The 23,676-nt window shown below is 35.9% G+C and overlaps 1 protein-coding gene across 3 annotated transcripts in view; it reads left to right on the forward strand.

Annotated features, from left to right (window-relative positions):
• LOC150106811 (nucleoprotein TPR-like) overlaps window positions 1-23,676 on the forward strand; it is an 826,699-nt gene that overhangs the window by 634,516 nt on the left and 168,507 nt on the right. For all 3 annotated transcript variants that reach the window (XM_090393327.1, XM_090393328.1, XM_090393329.1), the window contains exons 42-43: window positions 3,691-3,844; window positions 21,858-22,228. In XM_090393327.1, coding sequence (XP_090249453.1) covers window positions 3,691-3,844; window positions 21,858-22,228 — 525 coding nt within the window. The remainder of the gene's footprint in view (window positions 1-3,690; window positions 3,845-21,857; window positions 22,229-23,676) is intronic.

The following is a 23,676-nucleotide window of genomic DNA, read 5'->3' on the forward strand; positions in this document are numbered from 1 at the left end:
ATGATGATTTTGCTGTATTTTTCAAAAGGCATTGACTGAATACCACATAGAACTCTGTTACACAAATTAGAACAAATGTTGATGGTTATGATGCTGGTTATATAGATATGAGGATGGCTGATGGACAGATACCAAAAACTAGTATACATAGTTCAGTCCATAACTTTTAGGAATTGATTTGTTGTGCTTAGAGTACTGGAGTGATCTATCAGCAGACACACTAAGCAAGTAATCCTGTCTAATGTCTACACCCCAGCGAGTCAAATTAGTTTATGTTTGGTAGCAGGTGCAGTGTAAAGTGCTTTTTCTTTGTATGTCATGGATAGGAAAAGTGAACAGTAAATTGTGATTAAATTTTATTTTAAAGTGGGTCTTTCTGCTACAGAAACCCTAGAAATGATGCAAAAAGCATGCAAAAATGAGGCTCTGAAGAAATCTAATGTCTTTAGGTGGTATTTGCGATTCCATGATGGAAGAGAGTTGGTAGAAGATTATAAGAGAAGTGGCTATTCTACATCAACTTGAAATCAGGAAAACATTGCTGCTGTCACTACATTAGTGAAGGATGATCATTAAATCATATCACCGATTATATTGGAGCCTTCAAACATCCCCAAGAGTGTCATTCTTTGCATTCTGAATTCAGATTTGGGAAAGACCAAGTTTTATGTGCATTGTTTTCCACGTGCATTAATAGCTGAGCAAAGAAAAGATCAAGTCACATCTTGTAAGGCCTTTATATCAATGCCAGGTGCAGATGAAAATTTCTTTGACATCATCATTATGGGAGATGAGGGTTGGTGTTTCACTTATAATAATGCACCTACTCAAAACAGAATGACAGTTCTGAATGAGACAGCTCCCATACTGAAGAAATTGAGATTCCAAAGTCACTTATCCAAACAATGTTGGACAATTTTTTGGACTCTTAAGGCAAGGTGTACAAAGAATTCTTACCAGAAGGGATTTTTTTGTGTTGCATTGCCTGCTCACAAAGCTGCAAATGTGTGTCGCTTTTTGACACACAAAAGTGTCCCAATCCTTTATTATCCTCCTTACTCACTAGATTTATCCCGCCTGGACTATTTTCTATTCTCCCAAGTTGAAAATGAAGCAGTAAGGTCACCAATTTTGCAGATGTTCCATTCATCTAAAAAGCTTTAACTGATAAATTAAATAAAATCAAACAAGCAGAATTTTGTGTGTCTCTCCAAAAACTGTATGACTATGCTAAAGCCTGTATAGATGCCAAGGTATCATATTTCGAATAACAAATGTTTTCTCTTTCTTTCATGTGTTTTTGATTTTTTATATGAACTGCATTGTGTTTGAAGGAGATGAATGAAGAAGAAAGCAGGTAACTAATGGACTGCTGCAAGATTTTGTGCTAGGACCACTACTGTTCACTTTGTACATAAATGGTATAGGAAGTACTCTCAAGGGAAGTATGTGATTGTTTGCTGATGATGCAAAATTGGATAGAATAATAGTTAATCAAGGCAATGTGGAGACTGCAGGATGATATAAATAGGCTGCCACTGTGGGCAAAAGATAATGGTTGTCAATTTAATGTGGAAAGTCAAGTTATACATTTTGGAATAAATAGATTACAAGTTGTGTACCACATTGATTGAATTGTACTCCAGGAAATAGATGAATTTAGGGGGGTGGGGGGTAGAAGACAGGGAGTTGAAGTTTGGAGGGCATTCCTATAGTTGTCAAGATAGCTCATTGAATTACTTTGCTATTCAAGTAGAGATAAGGAAGTTGTTATCCTTTTTATAATGCCTTGATATGTCCACATCTGGATTACTGTGCTTAGGTCTGGTCTCCTCGGTTTCTTGGGAATGAGGAAGAGGTGAAGAGGATTCAGAAGCAAGCAACCTAGGTGATGAGTGATCTGTGGAATGTTCCCTATTCAAGAATTCAACTTGGTTGGATAGCCTGTGATAAACACTGTGAAGCACTCAAAGGAAACATCCCAATCTTCCTTAAAAGAAAATTATTCAACAATTGTATATATCTAGTCATGACATATCAAAGTGAGACGTGGATTCTGACTAAAAAATTGACCAACAAGTTGAGGATCGCTCAGAGGAATATGGATAGATCAATACTGTGTATTGCCATTGTAGATACTCTGAGATCTGGCCCGATTACTGCACTTTTCTTGCACAGTACTCGAGCCAGAGCTCAGGCTAGGGTGAGAGACAATATAATAGTCATTAAAAGATCCAAATGGCAATGGGCAGGATGTAAGAAGTAACACCTAAAAATGGACGGCTATCTGAATGGTATAACAGAGATGGAAAGAGAGCTACAGGAAGACCAAAGAGATGGTGGGAGGAAGATGAGATTAAAGAAATGGCTGGAACTCATTAACATAGATAAGCACAAAATGGGAATGACTAGAGGACTTTTGGATAGGCTTTTGTCCAGCAGCAGACAGAAAATGACTGATGAAGAAGAAAAGCATTCATGACAGCATTTTCCCATTCTGCTCATTCAGTACTCTTCACACAAAAAATCTGGTCTTTATGCTTATGTTAACTAAACATCTATGCACCTTCCAATGTGACCTCTTGTTTTCTCTCATCCATTTATGTTCTGAAAATTTTTTTGACATCAACTCAATAAAAGTCTTTTAGTAACTGATATTATGTCCTCATTATGCCTGTCAAGAAAACTTTGTAACCCATGGTCATTTACTTTTCAGATCAAGACTTCAAACACCTGTCAGTTGGAGACAAACTGCTTACCTTGGTTACTGACAGAAATTCTCTGATGCCATCACCAGATTCAACATTTTCTTGAAATCATGTCCTTTCTGTCACATGCTGTTTTAGATATGCATAAATTGCATTTCCTTCCTTAATGTGCACCCCCCCCATCTGGGTCCCTTAAATCCCCCCCCCCCTTCATGATTATTTGCCCTTAATAAGCAAATATTTATGCATGACCTCCACCATAGCCTTAATTGCTTGAGCTGTAATTCTATCAAACTTCACCTTCTTGCATACCCTGGAGTATATGAAGTTCCGTGTGACTGATTTGGCTTACTATGGGCAGACAGGAACAGCTGTTAACATTCACTACCATTATTATGGCAAGTCAGGACTGGCAGGCCACACTTTGGACACCCCCCCCCCTTCATACAAGATTAGATGGAAGAAAACTAATGTGCTATTTAGAAGTTGTTACAGATTGGAAAGATTATTTTTTTGAGTCAACGATGGCTATGAAGAATTCTAACCTGAACAAATATGGTTGCATTAATTTGCCAAAAATTTGGGAGAATTATCTTAAGAGCGACTTTCACATAGCTGTAATTTATTTTATTTATTTATTTTTTTTAGATTAAAGGGCACCAAATTAGGACTTAAGATGCTGATTTGAAATTCAGCGAAATATAAGCAGTTAATAAACATCTTTTTTATAAAATACAGTAGTTGATGTTATTAATACCATTAAAAATAAATTATAACCTTTAACACCTAAACTTATCTCTTAGATAGCTCCTTGTTATTCTGCACTAAAACTTGGCAAATCTAAGTTGTCCGTTCATATTAATTCGTTGAATTATCCATTTGGGGAAGTAAAAAAAAGTTAAACTAATATGAATATGAAATTAAACAAAAGCAATGATAAGATTTTTTTTTTTTTTTTTTTTTTTTTTTTTTTTTTTTTAAGGTGAACATGAAGAAACAGAAGCAATTTCACCAACAACTTCAGTCATTGTTTCTCCTGCAAGCTCTTCCGTACCAGTTGCAGGTCTCAATGCTACCCAAACTCAAGTTGTCACACCTACTGTAAAACGACAAAGAGATGATCTGGATAGTCAAAGGTAGTCAAACTGATGTAATTGGTATATGTTGTTACTTATATAAAATCCAAGAATCCATTGAGATTAAGCCTTTAATATGTAAGTTATTCAGACATTGAATAACAATATGTGTGATTTTTTTTTTTTTTTTTTTTTTTTTTTTTTTTTTTTTTTTTATACTGGGAGGTAATATAAATTCTACCATACCTGAAATTTTATTTTTGTTCTCATCATTATTTTAAGCGGATGTGGGCAAACAAAATTTTGCAAGTGAAATATCTGTACAACTAGGTTATTAGTATACGAGGTGTGGCTATTAAATAATGAGACTGGTTGCAAAAATATGGTTTATTATTACAATTGTACAACTTAATTGTTATCCCCTTCAACATACTCCCCTCCTCTATCTATACACTGTTGCATACAAATTTTCCCTTGTTGGAAGCAGTGCTGCAAGTCATCAGATGTTATCTGCTTCAGTAGCGCTGCCGTTCTCTACTTTACTTCATCCACTGATTGAAAATGGATGCCCTTCAATGCATAATTTCAACTTTAGAAAAAGGTAAAAGTCTCATGGAGCTAAATCCAGAAACAAAGAGACAATCGATGCACTGGAAAACTCCGTCACCGAGAATGAAAAAAGCAAGAATGAGCAAGTCAAAACTGAAGGCAATGCTGATTTTTTTATTATTATTATTATTATTATTATTATTATATCAATGGCATGGTATTGATTGAATAGGTACCAAAAGGTCAAACAGTTAACCAACATTATTACCTTGAGGTTCTGGCCAAGCTGTGAGAACAAGTGAGGAAGAAGAGAATCCTAGCATTGTTCTTCCCGATCTGTGGAAGAACAATGCTTGGATTCTCCATCAGGACAACGCTCCAGCCCACAGTGCACTGTCTGTAAAGCAGTATCTGGCTAATAAGAAGATCCACTGTTGGACCATCCGCCTTACTCACCGGACTTAGCTCCATGGCTCTTTTACCTTATCCACAGTATTTATGGATTATGCTACTTGCATAAAGAAATATATCTATTGTTTCATCAGCTCTCACTATCTCTACAGATATAGCTTCCATTGATGAGTGCTCAGTAAAAGAAGACTAGTTTGAGTAGTGACCCACCATAACTCATCATTATGGACGCTCTAGAAAGGAGTGTTCTATACATTATGGGATACATAAGGCAAATTTATATATACTTACTGCTCTCTATATAGTTGCAAAAGTATTTGATGTGCAAAGTTTATTTACTCATATTTAAGGATGAATACAGGAATGTAATATTTCTTGTCAATTATAATGTACTGAATAAAAACTTAAGGCTCATCTTTAAAAGCATCTCCATCTCTGTTGAATGTTTACACTGACGATGTGTAGCAGCTTCTCTATAATCTCATTAAGTGCGACCTGTGACAGAGAACTGTTTTGTAATATGAAGTGGATGCTATGGCAATATTATTTTATTATTTATAAATAATTATATTTTTAATTAGCTTTTGAAATTATGATTCCTTAGATGATCTGTAGTAGTAGTAGCAAAGGAATCTGGTAGTCACGGTTCATTGGTAAATAACAGATCGGGTTTGGATGTTTATAAGTTGTTGTGCACATGATTTATGTTGTAAAGTCTAAGTGAAAGTGTTTAAGTTTTGTGGGGGGTTTTTGGTATATTTTTATTGTTTATTTTTGATATGTTTTGAATTTTTATTATTTTTTTCTTGTTCCACAAACACTAATTTTTTATGCTTTAATGCCAGAATGTTCGGAAAATTTATAGAGTTGGAGCATGAAGTAGGGATGAACAACTCGTAGGTACAACCTTCCTCACTACCATCACACACACACACACAGAGGGAGTGAGACTCTAAACTTGGCCTAGACAGTACTCCTGTCTCTTCCTATATAATTGTATTAACAAATGAAACAGTTATAAACACACAAGTTCAAATTTACACAAATTTAAAAAATAACAGCAATAATCTAGGACATCTACAACATATGCAGATGCTTTAGTGCTCTCCACTTGGCTGTGTTACTTAGATATTCTGAATGCCTAACACATTTGAAGAGCCAACATCCTAGGACCATGTCACTTTTAAAAAAGAAAACAATGGTCTGCCTGACCAAGATACCTTCATTACAGAACAGTGTGATGGAATCTTGCTATTTGTCATATATAGAAAACCACACACAGGTAGATTACATCCACCAACAGTGGCATAATAATAAAAACATTAGTCAACAGATTAAAATTGATATGCTCTGATGATAATGCACTCCACCACTGAACCACATACTCTACACGGTATGTGATTTAGTGGTGGAGGACATTATTTCAGTGTTTTCTTAGTCAATGACTAGAATAAATAAATTTTAAAAAAAATCCCCTTCCTCCAATATAGCCTACCATAAATCCATCATCATCCAGTATATTCATGGCACTTCTGTAAAGTTTGAAAAAAATAAGTTATAGTCTCTAGATCGTAGCTAGTGTAAAACTCAATGTAGCTTTAAAATACCAAAGTGCTTTACATCGATTTTTACAGAGGTCAAGTCTCATGAAACTGTAAATAACCTTGTTTATTTCTGTGTATATTGTGCTAAATATTAATGTCTATGGTGACTGTATTTACTGTTTCAATGTCAAAAACAAAGGCAATGCTTTGCCACCGGAACTTTGCATAATAGCTCTATATAAGAGCATAAGAAAGTTGTTTACAGTTGTTACTTCGTGGTTTTTCTTTAAGTGTATGTTACTATTATCCCCTCTTGTGCCAACTAAGAATGAGATCTCCAGTCTATCTCTCTGGGGCCATCTCCTTTTCGAATTCTGACAGATTTGTTTGTTCCAGCTGCGCCAGTCAGAATCCTAGGACAGAAGAATTCTTGCATAGAGAAACTTTCCCAGAGTTCTAACAGCTACCTAAATTCATTAAATATATATAGCGTCTGTAGAGATCTCAGTTTGCAATCATGGCCTTATCCTTTCTAATTATTCTATACCTTCCCCTTATGCATAGGTGAGTTGCAGTGAAGGAAAAGGAGAAAGCATATCAAAATTTCCTGGTAAATAAGTCAGTTTGTGCTCTTAGAGAATACAGAGACAAATGTAAGAAAGCTGAACACTGTGTAAAACTGGTTAAACAAAAGTCATGGGAGGACTTTGGCAAGAACATAGAAAATAAATATCAAGAAGGGGGCAAAATATTCTGGAGGTTGTTGAAGAAGCTTAGAAATAAAAGAAAGAGTGCTGTAAAAGGAGTTAGAGATGATAAAGGTGACATGAAAACAGGAGAAAAAGATATCCTTGGAAGTATGGAGTAATTACTTCGAAAAATTGCTAAATGAAATAAGCAGCGATAGAACAGTGGTAAAAACACTCAACAGGAATACATATCCATACTTGAAGTAGAAAAAGCCATCAAAGGCTTGAAATGTTGAAAGGCAGCAGGAGTAGATGATATTCGACTAGAAATGCTGAAATTCTATCTCTGGTGCAAATGTGAGATCTATACTCTTTCTGATAGTCTCCTTTCAGATTCCCTTGTCTGGCATAACATTTTCTTGCAATATGCCCCAGTTTGTTACACTTGTAGCACCTTGGGATTTCTCTGTGATTACCCCTGTCATGGGAGGACTTCGGCAAGAACATAGAAAATAAATATCAAGAAGGTGGCAAAATATTCTGGAGGTTGTTGAAGAAGCTCAGAAATAAAAGAAAGAGTGCTGTAAAAGGAATTAGAGATGATAAAGGTGACATGAAAGCAAGAGAAAAAGATATCCTTGAAGTATGGAGTAATTACTTCGAAAAATTGCTAAATGAAACAAGCGATGATAGCATAGTGGTAAAAAATACTCAACAGGCATACAGTCAGGAATACATATCCATACTTGAAGTAGAAAAAGCCATCAAAGGCTTGAAATGTGGAAAGGCAGCAGAAGTTGATGGTTGATGATATTCGACCAGAAATGCTGAAGTATGGTGGTATAAGAGTCTTGCAGTGGCTGCACTGCATAGTTCAGAAGGTGTGGACAGAGGGATGAATTCCCGATGATTGGAGTAGAGCTCTCATAGTACCTATATATAAAAAGGGAAATAAAACTGAATGTGAGAATTACAAAGGTATTTCCCTACTGAGTGTTCCTGGTAAGATTTATGCTAGTATAGTTGAGAAATGGCTGAGAAGAATTGTGGCAGAAAAGCTTGGTGAAGAACAAGCTGGATTCAGGCCAAATAGAGGCTGTCAGGATCAGATCTTCACTTTATGACAAATAGTGGAGAAATCATGGGAATATAACAAAGATCTCTATTTGAGTTTTGTAGATCTGGAAAAGGCATATGATAAGGTGTCAAGAGAGAAGCTATTCAATATGCTACAGTTATATGGTGTCAATTGGGCATTATATCAAGCAATACTTAGTCTTTATTTGAGTTGTAAATCAATCCTAACTGCTGTAAATCAGGAGTTAGGATTGAAGGGAGTACAGGAAGATGGTTTAATATTAAATCTGGTGTGAGATAAGGATATACATTATCCACTCTCTTATTCATTATCTATATCATAGGTGGCCAACAGCAGGCCCGTAATGTGATTTTGTGCGGCCCATGGCAGGATAAAAGCTATATTAAATTATATGTATTATAAATTTAGCTATTAATTTTGACTTCAGAATTTCTAATTGATATACTAGTTATATTAATTATTTCTAATGACGGAAACACTTTGTATTCTCAACACGGAATCAAAATTGCTTTAAAAAGATTACTCAATTTATAAAATCTACTGCTTCTCTGTGCGAGTTGTGGTAGTGGGAGTGGTAGATTTTCTATGCGGCTCAGAGTAACGCATCATTGAAAGTCACGTGCTCTGATCTGGTTACAGTGATCAGTTTAAGAGACTCAGTTTCAAGTTGTTTATATTGTTCTCCAAGTAGTAAAATGATTTAGCAAATATAGTAAGTCAATACATATAACTATTGTCTTGAAAAAATCGGAGTTTATTTTTATTTAAGTTCTGTCTAAAAATGTGCGGCCCGTGACGCTACCACTCGTCATATATTGGCCCTCGTATAGAATGATGTTTGCCATGCCTGATCTATATGACTCATATTATGAAAGAAAGTGGTATTAAACCTGATATCAAAATTGGAGATGTTAATTTCAGCTCTTTGCTTTATGCAGACGATGTTATACTTGTGAATAAATCTGCTACAAGTGTGCAAGATTCCCTGACTAAATTGAATAACAGCAGTAAAAAGACAAAGACAATGAAAATAGGAAGAATCATTGAAAATGTCAACTGCATTGTGAATGGAGAACCTGTGGAACAAGTAAAACATTTCAGCTACTTAGGCATGATTTTTAGTGAAGATGGTAAATTAAATATGGAAATAGACAACAGAATCAACAAAGCTAGTATGGTAGGAAGTCAATTGAATAAATCTATATGGAATAAGAAAGAAATTAGTCGGAACACTAAATTAGTTGTATACAAGACAGTGTTCAAACCAATTTTAACTTATAGGTTTGAAAGCTGGGTCAGAAGTAAAACACTTGACCAAAGACTAGAGACCGCAGATATGAGAGTCCTGAGAAAGATTAGAGGCATGAACAGATGGCATCAATAGCAATAGCATACTAAAAACAAGGAAATTAATAAATAATTTTACATTGTCAGCATCCTGGAATGCGTTATCAGAGCTAATCTCAGGTGGTATGGTCACTTAAACAGAATGGGCGAGGAAAGATTAGCAAAACAAGTGTTCTCTACCTGGTTGGCAGGAAAACTGCCCAGAGAAAGACCAAGATAAAGGTGGATTGATACGGTACAAAGTGCCTTAGACGATAGAAATATAAGATCTGATAATGTTGGAGTCTTGACAAGTAACAGACTGATTTGGAGGAAAATTGTAGATAGGAAGTTAGTAATGATGTAAATTTTTCATGTAGTACTATCATATCCTGTACACCCCTTGAGGATACGTGTCAGGAATTTTATGATGATATTTTGTGAATTACCGTATTTTTCACACGATAAGACGCACCCCAAATTTATGAGATGATTTTTAGAAAATAATATTTTATTATATAAAGATATTTACAAATTCTTAATTTTTATTTATTGTTGCAATCATTTGTATTAGCAATATTCAGTTCATCTTCACTCTCGGTACTATCACTCGTCTTGTTAATGTCACCGTTTGTATTACTTTCGTCTGAACTATTGTTGTCACTCCCTTCAAAAACTGCGTTATCATCCATCGCATTACTTATCCCGCATTTCTTAAATGACTTTATAATCCTCTCTTTTTTTTTTTTTCACAGCTTCCCATGAATTTTTCACCCAGGTACATACTTTTGAAATTGATGGGCGTTTCATAAGTCCTGTTGCTGAAACATCGTGATTTATCTTTGCCATCCATTTGTTCCACTATTCCCGAATAAAATTTTTTTGAATGGTTTATTAATAGAACAGTGTGTTCTGTCACCCCCTCCTTTTCATAATATTTATGGACTGGATCGATAGGCACAGCCGAGGCAGTGAGTTTGTCAGAATTGGAAAATGTAGCATTGGACGTCTGCTTTTTGCAGATGACCTAGTTCTGCTTAGCTCTTCCACAAATGACCTCCAGCGGACCCTCGATAGGTTTGTAGCTGTTTGTGCAGACATCGGAATGAAGATCTGTGTGGCCAAAACTGAAACATTTGTGGTCTCAAGACAACCATCCCACTGCACTCTAAATGTAAGTGAAGTCCCAATGAGACAGGTGAGAAGTTTAAATACCTTGGGTCCATATTCACGGATGATGGAAAATGGGACGTAGAGCTAGATACTCGAATTGGCTTAGCAAGCTCAATATTGCGGGAGCTTGGCCGTTCGGTAGTATTGAAGCGAGAGTTAAGCCAGAAGGCAAAGTTGGCTGTCTTCAATACAGTCTATCTCCCCATCCTCACCTGTGGTCATGAGAGTTGGGTAATGACCAAAAGAATGCGAACACGAATCCAAGTGGCTGAAATGAGGTTCCTTCGAAGGGTTGCGGGGCTGACAAAACTCGACAGAGTCAGAAGCTCTGCAATTCGGGAAACCCTCAATACTCGACCGCTGCTTCTCCGTGTTGAGAGATCACAGTTACGCTGGTACAGGCACCTGGTCAGAATGCCACAAGAGAGGCTCCCTCAGCAGGCCCTCTTTGCCAAGCCAGAGGGTGGGAGGCCATGTGGAAGGCCAATGACTCGCTGGATAGATTATATCCAAAACCTTGGGTGGACACGTTTGGGAATCCCACCAGAACACCTGAGCTTTGTGGCAGAGGATCTTGACCATTGGAAGTTCCTCTTGCAGCTGTTGCCCCCACAACCCAATTAGGAAGAGTGGGCCTTGAAGATGTATGTATGTTATTAATAGATCCATCCAAGGGTTGTAATTGACTTGTAAGGCCTCCAGGAATGACAGCTAATTCTGTATTTATTTCTTTTAGAAGCTTCTTGGTTGATTCTGTTTTATGCGCTGTGAATTGATCCCACACTAACATCACAGGCTTTTTAAACAATGCACCTGGACGTTTTGCCCATATCTTTTGTATCCATAATTTCATTCCTGTTTCATCCATCCAGCCTTTATCTTGAATGTGGATAATAATGCCACGAGAAATTTCATCTCTCGGTAACGTTTTTCTCTTGAAGATTAACATGGGGGGTTGTTTTTTTCCGTCCGCGCAACAAGCTAAAACTACAGTGTAGTGAGTTTTTTCATAACCTGTTGCCTTGAACACTATTGATTTGGTGCCTTTAGAATCTACTGTCCGATTTGAAGGAACATCAAAAGTTAGAGGCACTTCATCCATGTTCGCAATTTGATTAAGCTCAAAGTTAAATTTCCTTCTCGCTGATATGACAAATCTACGGAATTCTATAATTTTAGCTTCATGGTTAGCCAGCATTTTATGGGCTAGAGTGGATTTTGTACGCATGCATAACCCGTGTCTTTTCATAAATTTAAAGCACCAAGACGGTGATCCGGTAAAATCTAAAATTCCATTAGCAGTTGCCCATCGTTTCACTTCAAAAATTATCATTTTCATAGAAACAGATATTCCCATGTTTCGATGATTTGTTACCCAATTTTTCATTGTACTTCTAATTCTGTCCATTTTTCTAGGTGCGAACGGAATGTTTTCTTGTGTTTACGTAGCAGTTTTAATTGTTCTCTCCGCTCACGAACCAATTTTTCTGTTGGTGGTAGACCAAAATGTCTTTCTGCTGCTCTGTTTCCATATTAGTTTGCATAAATTATAACATATAATTTATAACTCATGTTATATGAAAATCTTTTTTGTTTTACACTCATTTTTTTTCTAATTTTAACATAAAAATTTTAACAACATATAAAAAATAATTCAAATGAACTATACAAAAGCACATATGTTTACACACTAATGACTATTGACAATCTAAATCGGTGATTTCACCCATATGCAGCAAGATAACTTAGGTACCTTCCTTCAGTGGCGTACTTACTAATTTTATTAACATATTGTGCCAGTAATTTAACTTTGCTAACAGCTTCGGTGCAGTGTAAAGATTCGTATTTTAATGTTGCCTTCGGACCATAAGGCGCACCCCGATTTTCAGTTGATTTTTCTGTGTAAAAAGGTGCTTCTTTTGGTCCGAAAAATACGGTAATTTTTAATTTTGTATATGTTTTGTTTAGTAATAATTTTTGATTTAAAGTTTTTTATATATATATATATATATATATATGGTGAGGTAAATGATTAATAAAGTATTTAGATTCATCATACTTTTGTGTATTATCATGTAGCTTGTGTCCTGTACATATGTATGTTTTCCTGATGATGACCTCAATACAGAGGTCGAAATGTTGAATAGTGTTTTTGTCTTCATCAATTCTTCGCTATGAATACTTGTTAATAAATTCATTCACATTGCTTGCACACATAATATCCAGTGGCAATCCATTCTAATCCCTCACCACTCTATGAGAGAAAAAACTACCTCTCAGCATTCATTCTCAACTTCCAAGAATGTCTGCTCATCTTTTCCCCACCCTCCATAAAATGAAAAATTCCATATACTGATATTCTGAAGTGATATCTGAGGGGAAAAAAAAGTAGTTCTAGAATTCACCACCAGGAGGTGCTGCAAACACCAAATGCATTGGATTTGCATGTTGCCCAACTTGACAAGTGCCAGTAGGGTTTTAAAGATGGGCAGGGCATGGGATTTTTCCTTTCATTGTTGTTAATACTGTCCACAGTGATAGCACTAACCTTGCCCCAATGTGCTTTGCTTTTTAAGCTGTACTATCTAAACCATGGGTGTCCAACCTTTTGGCTTTGCCTGGGCCACATTGAGTGAAGAGGAATTGTCTTGGGCTGTATATAAAATGTATAATATAGTTAATGTATATAAGTAACAAAACTTCCTTTTTTCTTTCATTTTTTATTATAACTTTTAAAAAGAAGAGGGCTGCGTAAACACAAAACTAGTAAGATATTTGGCCTTTTTTACGTGAAACCAATACAATGTCTGGTTCGATGGAGGTGGTTGCAATTTGTAGTGAACTCTGAAGGTTCTCATCAGAAATTTTTGATCTAATTTTACTCTTCATATGCTTCATTCTTGAAAATAGTTGTTCACAAATGTATGCACTACCAAAAAGCATTAACATGAATAAAAAATTATTGTGAAGCGAAGGATATTTTTTCTCTGGGAAGATAGGTCCTATAAAAAATCTAGCAAAGAGACGTGATCAAATTTTTCTTTGAGTTTGAATATCTGATTGCTACTCTATACATTTCATTTGAAAATTTGAAGGCAATATTTATGTCATTTATGTCGACTGAAAATGGAGTTGCAAATAGTCAAAAAAATTGATATTTTTTTCTGAAATTGTGAAACCTATTCTCAAATTCCTGTGTCAAAACAAAAAGAAAGACAGCATATTTTGTACAGTTCACAGGATTGTGTTTAGCCAACGTATCGAAATTCATAAAACTATTTGCCATAACTTGAGCTTGCCATAATTCAAGTTTTATTTCAAACGCTGTTATGGTTTGAAACATTGCACAGATAAGTTGATTTTCACCTTGAAGATGCATGTTGAACTCATTTAAATGAGTTGTTAAATCTACCAAAAGTGCTATATCTGCAAACCATTATCTTTAAGTTCTGGTACAAATTTTTCTTTTGATTCCATAAATGATTTGATTTCATTTCTCAAATCATAAAATCTCTTCAGTATTTTACTCCGACTTAGCCACCTTACTTCAGAAAAGTAAATGTTGTCCCCATAATCAGCATCCATACTCTTAAGGAACTCTTGGAATTGATGATAATTCAATCCCTTGGACCTAATGAAATTCACAATTTTGATGATTTGCATGATATTATTCATTTTTTAGGTTTTCACACATAAAGTTTTTGATGTACGATGTAGTCATATTTCATCAAATGTGAGTTGCCGGCAGCAATTGCATCATCTTCTATTAACTTTATTATAAGTCCGGCTTTTTTATCAACAATCACCAAGGCATCATCAGTAGCTATACCAGATATGTTGGTGAAGGTTAATGAAATTCACTTCAACGTAATTTTTACTGCTTCATACAAATCAAGAGATTTATTTGTGTCTTTTAATGGCACCAAAGAAGCCATTTCTTCAGTAACATTATATTCGTTATCAGTACCTCTAATAAAAATGTCAAGTTGAACTGTATCTGTAGCATCAGTACTTTCATCTATCGCCAAAGCATAAAATTTAAAATTGGCAGCTTTACTCTTCAAATCTCTTTCAATAGATCTCTCTGTTTCTTCAATTCACCTAGCTATAGTTTGATGAGACAAACTGATTTTTTTATCAGGACAAATTATATCTGCGATGCTTTTCATACACTCTCACCATCAGTAAATGGTTTTGATTTTTTTGCAATCAAACTTGCTACCACATAACTAACTTTTATAATAGAGTCTTTGAGTTGTAACTTCCTTGAAAAAACTTTGTTGAGATGACAGACTTTCTTTCAGTTCCTCAATTTTGTCTTTATGAAACGTTCCTTGATATACATCGAATTTGGCAGTATGTCTTTGTGTATAATGTCTTTTTCAAATTATAATCTTTGAAAACTGATACGATTTCCAAACAAATCAAGCATAGTGCCTTGTTATTTTTCTCGGCAAAAGAGTACTGATTTGTCCATTTTTTATTGAAGTCTTCTTTCATCCATGATTTTTTTGTTCTCTGTGTTTTGACATGACATTGAATGCATGCTGAGGTAAAAAAATTAATAATTAAATAACCACTTATTTTTATAGTATTAGCGTTGTAAATGTAATTATACTATTTGATTTGAGCAAAAAACTATTTGATAAATTTTTGTACTTCCTATACCACAGCTGCTAAAAAATTATTTTAACTTATTAAATTATTTTGCAAAATAACAAGAAGCTCAAGTTTTATAATTAAAAATGTATACCTATGTATCTGTTCAATGACAAAAATGCCCATCTTCATAGGAACATGTACATGTAAGTAGGTTGAAATTTTATTATCCTTAATTGCTTCGATTTTATTAACCAAGTTGCACAAGTGCATGTAACATCTGATACATGCAGGTTTCGATTTGACTGACTGTGTGGTAGTGCAGGAGGAGAAGTTAGCAATGCACTGTATCCTTCCCTACACAACGTTCTGTTGTCACCCATGCAGTCTGCTCTCGAGCACTGTGCAATAGAGTTATGAAAAATATTGCTAAAAATCACATAATGGTAAAAGTTTTAGAGCTTATAGGGCTGCATTTCTAACAGTCCAGGGCCACATGCATGCCGCAGGTTGGACACCCCTGACCTAAACACTTGCAGCAAAGTTGCTGCACTCAGTGAATTTCATTGCCTTAACAAATATCAGCGAGGTCCACTATGTCCATGTTCTCTATGATTAGTCGTTTTGAAGAACAGGATCGTTGGCAGTTAGACCTGGCAGAAGTTGCAAACCAGTCAGTTTACAACAAGTGAATGAAGTTACTGCTGCTGTTGTGGAGTAGGCCATGAATAACACCATTGGTTTCTGCAGTGCCCATGCTGTATCAAGACACATGGACATGCCTTACACACCACTGTGTAGAAAATTGTACGGAAGATTTTGCATTTCTATCCCAACACAGGACAACACAGGAGTTGCTGCAGGACTTTGAAAGTCAATTGACATTTGCTAAAACATTCCTTGCTTGAGTGGAGTTGGACACTGTGTGGCCTTGGATGAGTTTTTTTTTTTTTTGGGGGGGGGGGGGGCTCACTTTCACCTGAACAGAATTGTTACTCACAATTGCTGGGTATGAGTTACACAACTCTTTGCATTCACCCAGAGTTACTGTCTTGTACAGGTTGACAGCTTTATTTATCAATGGACCATTCTTCTTTGAGGACATAAGCCAGTTCGGTCCAGTGACCTGCTCAGTTACTGCCATTAATGATAAACAATTTTGTTGTGCCACAGCTACAGCAGTGCATATGTGTGGATGGATTCAGTCATTTTCATGCAGGATGGGGCTCCTCCACACATCAGTTGATCTGTACAGGAGGTTTTTCAAGAACATTTCACAGAAGCCACAGTGATCAGCCGTGCAATTCCCACTGCATAGCTTCATTCACCTGATCTGACCTCCTGTGACTTCTGGCTCTGGGGATTTTTCAAAGACAGGGTTTATCTGGATCATCCTGATAACTTGCCAGTGCCGAAAAACAGCATAACGCAGCATGTGTGCAACATCAGCCCTGACCAGCTGTGTTCTACCGTTGAATACACTGTGCAAAGGATGCTATTTGTGATATACCGGGAAGGCAGTACATTAAACAGCACAGCCCATGAATGCATAATGGAATGAATAAAAATGTGTTATTTATTCTTGTGCTGCTTTTCTCCTTACACACACAGAAAAATTACTGTCTACCTTTAGTACATCATACAATGCCCCATGGCTGTAAATTTTGGAACTACCTTTTTTTTTCTCAGATATCTCTTTTGCATGATGCACAATGTATTCCTGTATAGTTTTGCAACATTTGGATCATGGAGTGGTGCTTCACAAGGTCTTAAACAGGGACACTTTAATTTTGATCACCCTTTATGTGCATGTGCACCTTTGTTTCGAATATTTACTTTTCATAAATTGCATGTTTTCTGTATTCAGTGACTGTATTATAAATAGCTGTTACATGTATTTTCTGCAACTAAACATTTGAAAGATGATGTTTCAAATGCATTTAGTTAGATACTCTGGCACTGTTTGGTAAAACTATGCCTTGCATTGAGCATAGCGATAATGGGAGGTGATGTGTTTATTATTATGAAGCCTCCTTCCAGTTTTCCCTAATTAGAGTAATTGTTGCTAAATATAGTACATAGACGCTCTTCATATTAATGTCTCTCTCTCTCTCTCTATTGTATTTAGTGACACAATGAAGCTTCTTTTATCTTGTTTCTGCAGTATAGTGTCTGTTGGAGATGTTTCCAATTTTCTAACAGAAAGTGAAATATAAATAAAACAAAGAAATAAATACATTATAAGCATAACAAATTTTACAAGCTAATTTGCTGCTCCATCAACCCAGACTTATTCCTGCCATGCCTAGATGGATTACCTAGTTAGTGATTTACTAAAATGCCTAATGTGTACAGCCGATTTTTATTATTGATCAGTTATGTTGCAAACAAATTTTTTTCTCTCACCTCATAATTTTTTTTTTAAATTATGCCATTATATCTAGAGTTTATAGGACACATATAATATCACAGTTCTTATTTATTAATAATTCTTTTCCAGTAATGGAAGTATTTCAGTTCACACCTATTCTTTCTGTCCCTTATATTTCCTATTCTCCCATGGCTCATTAATTATGATTCACATATTTACACCTTATAGTAATTGAAATATACCAACCAAATATAGAATTCTCCTTAATTATTATTTTCTAATATATCCTAAAACGGGGTGCTTAAGGGTTAAAGCTGTATAACTGAGAGGAGACCTCCACATACCCTTTAAAGGAATGCGGAGAACCAACCAGGGCTTCTGACCTAATGTCCAATCCTCACCTTCTCATGGTGAACCCTGTTGGGTATCTACCTGGATACTGAACGAACGAGGATGGGCTGGCAATTGGGGGTTTAGCCGACCAAATTGTATTCTTATTAGTTAAACCAAAATAAAAAATGATGGTACAACATGACAAAATTTCATGCCGGCTGGGGCGTCGCCCGATTAAACAACGCCCCCGTTGTTTTTGCCAGGGAACCAGGGCGAACAGCGAAAAGTCAGCTACTGAAACAAATCTGAAAACAAACCCCAACTCAACATCACCAGAGTTAAAGATCGGTACTATCAATGTAAGAAGCCCGAATGGCAAAGAAATGGAGCTAGCTGAGGAATTAGATAAGTACCAGATCGACATAATAAGGGTGACTGAAACAAAAAAGACAAAAACTGGTGAGATCTTTCTGAGCAGTAAATACAAAATGTTATATTCAGGCAATAACAATCAAGGAAAAGAAGGAGTAGCCAGAGTATTCAACAAAAAATACGAGACAAAATCTTCTTGAATGGCAGTCAGTCTCAAATAGAGTAATGTGGGCAAATATGAGAATGGGGGAACTGGACAATGAGACTTATTTGTGGCCCTGGTCCCACAGAAGGTTCTACTAAGGTAGAAGTGGAGGAATTTTTTGAGGCTTCAGAAAAAGCAACTGACACAATGAAAAAGGAAAAGTTGGTCCTTGTTGGGGATCTAAATAGCAGGGTAGGAAATGATTGTGAGACATACAAAAATATTTTGGGAATATTTGGAGAAAAGAGCAGAGCTAATAATAATGGCAAATATCTGTTGGATTTCTGCTCAGGACATGGACTGGTTATTACTAACATCATGTTCCAACATAAAAATGTGCACAAATTCACATGGAGAGAAGAGGCTAGGAATAAGAAAAGTCTCATTGACTATGTTATTGTTGATAGTGATGTTTTCTCCCTGTGCAGGACACCAGAGTGTACAGAGGATTTGAAATTGGAAGTGATCACTATTTAGTCTTGAGCAGGATAAAATTGAATTTCATATTGAAAAGAATAACATGTAAGAAAGTTTTAAGCGAATAAAAGTTGAGCAGCTCTCAGATGTGAACTGTAGACTAAAATACACAAAGATTATTGAAAAAAAAAATGAAATATTTTGAGAACAGGAATCAAACCTTGGAGATTCAGTGGCAAACTCTGAAGAAAACATTGATTGATTCTGCCAGAGAGCCATGTGGTGAAGTTGTCTGCAAGGATAGAAAAATTAGAACTCCCTGGTGGACTTGAAGGAAAAGAAGAAAGCATATCAAAAGTTCCTGTCAAATAAGTCAGCTTGTGCTCTTAGAGAATATAGAAACAAATGCAAGAATGCTAAACACTGTGTAAAACTAGCTAAACAAGAGTCATGGGAGGACTTTGGCAAGAATATAGAAAATAAATATCAAGAAGATGACGAAATATTATGGAGGTTGTTGAAGATTCTTAGGAATTGAGGAAAGAGTGCTGTAAAAGGAGTTAGAGATGATAAAGGTGACATGAAAACAGGAGAAAAAGATATCCTTAGAAGCTTAGGAATGGAGGAAAGAGTGCTGTAAAAGGAGTTAGAGATGATAAATGAAAACGGGAAAAAGAGATATCCTTGCGGTATGGAGTAATTACTTTGAAAAACTGCTAAATGAAACAAGCAGTGATGACAGCACAGTGGTAAAAGACACTGACCAGGCTTGCATGCAGGAATACATATCCATGCTTGAAGAAGAAAAAGCCATCAAAGGCTTGAAATGTGGAAAGGCAGCTGGAGTAGATGATATTCGACCAGAAATGCTGAAGTATGGTGGTATAAGAGTCTTACAGTGGCTGCACTGCATAGTTCAGAAAGCCTGGACAGAGGGACGAATTCCCGATGATTGGAGTAGAGCTCACATAGTACCCACATATAAAAAGGGAAATAAAACTGAATGTGAGGATTACAGAGGTATTTCCCTACTGAGTGTTCCTGGCAAGATCTATGCAAGTATACTTGAGAAACGGTTGAGAAGAATTGTGGAAGAAAAGCTTGGTGAAGAACAAGCTGGATTCAGGCCAAACAGAGGCTGTCAGGATCAGATCTTCACTTTACAACAAATAGTCGAGAAAGCATGGGAATATAACAAAGATCTGTATTTAAGTTTTGTCGATTTGGAAAAGGCATATGTCAAGGTGCCAAGAGAGAAGCTATTCAATATGCTGAAGTTATGTGGTGTCAATGGGGCATTATATCAAGCAATACTTAGTCTTTATTTGAGTTGTAAGTCAGCAGTTAGAATTGAAGGAAGTACAGGAAGATGGTTTAATGTTAAATTTGGTGTGAGACAAGGATGTACATTATCCCCTCTGTTATTCATCATCTATATGGATCACATTATGAAGGAAAGTGGTATTAAACATGATATCAAAATTGGAGATGTTAATGTCAGCTCTTTGCTTTATGTGGATGATGTTATAATTCTAAATAAATCCGCTAGAAGTCTACAAGATTTTCTGACTAAATTGAGTAGCTGTTGTAATAGATATGGTATGAAGGTCGGCAATAAAAAGACAAAGACAATGAAAATAGGCAGAATCATTGAAAATGTCAACTGTATTGTGAATGGAGAACCTGTGGAACAAGTAAGACATTTCAGCGACTTAGGCACGATTTTTAGTGAAGATGGTAAATTAAATATGGACATAGACAACAGAATCAACAAAGCTGGTATGGTAGGAAGTCAATTGAATAAATTTATATGGAATATGAATTTATTCAATTTATTTATAAGAGAAATTAGCCGGCACACTAAATTAGCTGTATACAAGACGGTTTTCAAACCAGTTTTAATTTGTGGATCTGAGAGCTGGGTTAGAAGTAAAACACTTGACCAAAGACTAGAGACCGCAGATATGAGAGTCCTGAGAAAGATTATAGGCGTGAACAGATGGCATCGATGGCAATATCATATTAAAAATGAGGATATTAGGAAAGAACTTGACATTGTCAGCATCCAGGAATGCGTTAGCAGAACTAATCTCAGTTGGTATGGTCACTTAAACAGAATGGGCGAGGAAAGATTAGCAAAACAAGTGTTCTCTGCCAGGTTGGCAGGAAAACGACCCAGAGGAAGACCAAGATATAGGTGGATTGATACGGTACAAAGTGCCTTAGACGATAGAAATGTAAGATCTGATAATGTTGGAGTCTTAACAAGTAACAGAATGATTTGGAGGAAAATTGTAGATAGGAAGTTAGTAATGATATAATTTTTTCATGTAGTACTATCATATCCTGTACACCCCTTATGGGTACATGGCAGGAATTTGATGATGATGATGATGATATATCCTAAAACAAACTCATTAGTTTCTTCCCCCATCCCCATGCAGATTTGATTACAGATGAAGAAGCATCATAATACATGGTGCATCTGCTTATACACATGCACAAAATTGCTACTGTTTTCACTCGCTCCACCAGATGATTGGTGAGGGGGGGGGTGACTGTGAGAGTCATGATCACCCTGACATGAATGTGTTAAATAACAAGAATAAGATGAAATTCTCTTCATCTAGTGATTTGGCACATATGCCAATTTAAACTATCTGTTTTATTCTATTTCAAATCCCTCCCCCCTACAGCTCAGAAGAATTGAAATCTCAAATGGATTTTTTACACCTTTCATTTCTTTCTTCTATGTTACTATATCTTACTACATCTTACTACATGTCAAGTGGTAAGATCATACTACATGACTACACATGCTCATATGGGATGAGTAGGCGTAGTTAGATGCATTATGTATGCGATACAAAAGCATTATATCGTATCCTTCTTAGTCAAAGCAAGCAAACAAACTCAAACTTTTGTTATGTTATATAGAAAGATGAGGAGCTGCCAGTTGTTGTCTAAATAAAGTTTTCCTTACAGTGAATCTCAAGAAAGTTCAGGATCTGTTCAACATGTGAAAAGAGTTCGTCGAATGATTTCTGAAGCTAGTCAAACAAACCAGCAAGCAACTGAAACTGTAACTTCAACTGTTACCACACCTCCTCCTCCACTTCTTCCTTCAACAGCAAATGTGGCTGTGGTATCTGCTGCAGTAGTAAGTAGTGAAGAAGGAAAATCTCTGTTAGGAAAGTTGTTAGAAGAAGAGGAAATGCCTAGTACTTCCAGTACTGGAATTGCAACTGTTATCACTGAAGCATCTGTTACTACAGGTGAGCAGAATCAAGTGACACAAGATGTAGATATTATTAAGGTAACTAAAGTTCTTGAAGTGGAGCCTCATTCTTCGTCAGGTATGTTTGGTGCATTTTTTTAATATCTTTCTTATTGATTGATTATGTTCATCTTTGAGTTGTTTCTAAATATTAAGCATATCTAATAGTGTTAAGCACAAATTCATTCATATCTGCCACCATACTGAGTTATTTTTTCACTACTGCTTTTTTTTTTTTTTTTTTATGATTGTTAAACCATTATCTGATCTTTAAAAATCATTCACAAAGTTTTCACTTGAAACCAACTGACTCTTGAAATGACACTTTCTTGCAATATGCAAGTACTGTTGTACATCAAACTTGCATCACAATTTTAATACCTCTTTCTTCTTGATGTTTACTATAGATTACCACAGATTATAATAAACCTAAATAATCAATTGCTATAATAATTTCTACTACTAGGTGCTGCATTATGAATGTTTGTTACAATCTTTCAGAATTATGTCTGGAGAATAGATGTCTTCTATCTTCCTTATTAGTTATGCTGTTGCCAGATGTATTAGAACAGGAAAAATTAACATAACAGAAAAAAAAAAAAAATCATGAAAATGTGTGATCTATTACTGGTAATTAGCTTACAGAATTAACAACGCATATAAAGGATATTAATTAAAGGCAACTTTAATGAATAATTCAACTTTCTTTTGATATGAACTTTCGTCCATCATGGAGTTCTGATTTTTCTATCCTTGCAGACAACCTCACCACATGCCTCTCTGTCCGAATCAATAAATGTTTTCCTCAGGGCTTTCCATCAAATATCCAATGTTGATTCCTGTTCTCAAACTCTTTCATTTTTTCTTGAATAATGTTTGTGTATTTTAATTTACAGTTCACATCTGAGCGCTGCTCAACTTTTATTTTCTTTAAAACTTTCTTACATATTCTTTTCAATATGAAATTCAATTTTATGCTACTCATGACTGAATGGCAATCACGTCCAGTTTCAAATCCTCTACACTCTAGTCTCCTTCACCAGTGGGGAAAAAAATCACTATCAACTATATCATAGTCAATGAGACTTTTCTTATTCCTTGCCTCTTCTCTTCATGTGAATTTGCCTACCATTCAAGACGATTAGCCTCATATTTAGTGTTGAAAGAGCCTCCATTGCTCAGTTGGTATAGATGAAGTCCCTTTCGTCAGAAAGACCTGGATTCGATTCTTGTCTGTCACCTGAGGAATCTTCGCCTGCTCTCTTTTGACTAAAAGTCATTTAGCCAGTCTCGAACGGAGGTATGAGCTGGTTAACTCACCATGCAATATCAGAATGGGAAACTGGACAATGAGACTTATTTGTGCCTATGGTCTCACATAAGTCTCATTGTCCAGTTGTCTGAAGATTACATGGTGCTTGTTTCATGACCATTTAATTGTTTATTAGATGGAGTTGTTGGTCCCATGCTCAACCCCCAACCAGGAGGACCAAGGTGACTCTCTTCATCTGACTTCTCTCTTATGAT

Source organism: Typopeltis vanoorti, chromosome 5, assembly GCF_054136105.1.
Source record: "Typopeltis vanoorti isolate ZY-2024b chromosome 5, IOZ_Tvanoo_1.0, whole genome shotgun sequence".
Classification (NCBI taxonomy): domain Eukaryota; kingdom Metazoa; phylum Arthropoda; class Arachnida; order Uropygi; family Thelyphonidae; genus Typopeltis; species Typopeltis vanoorti.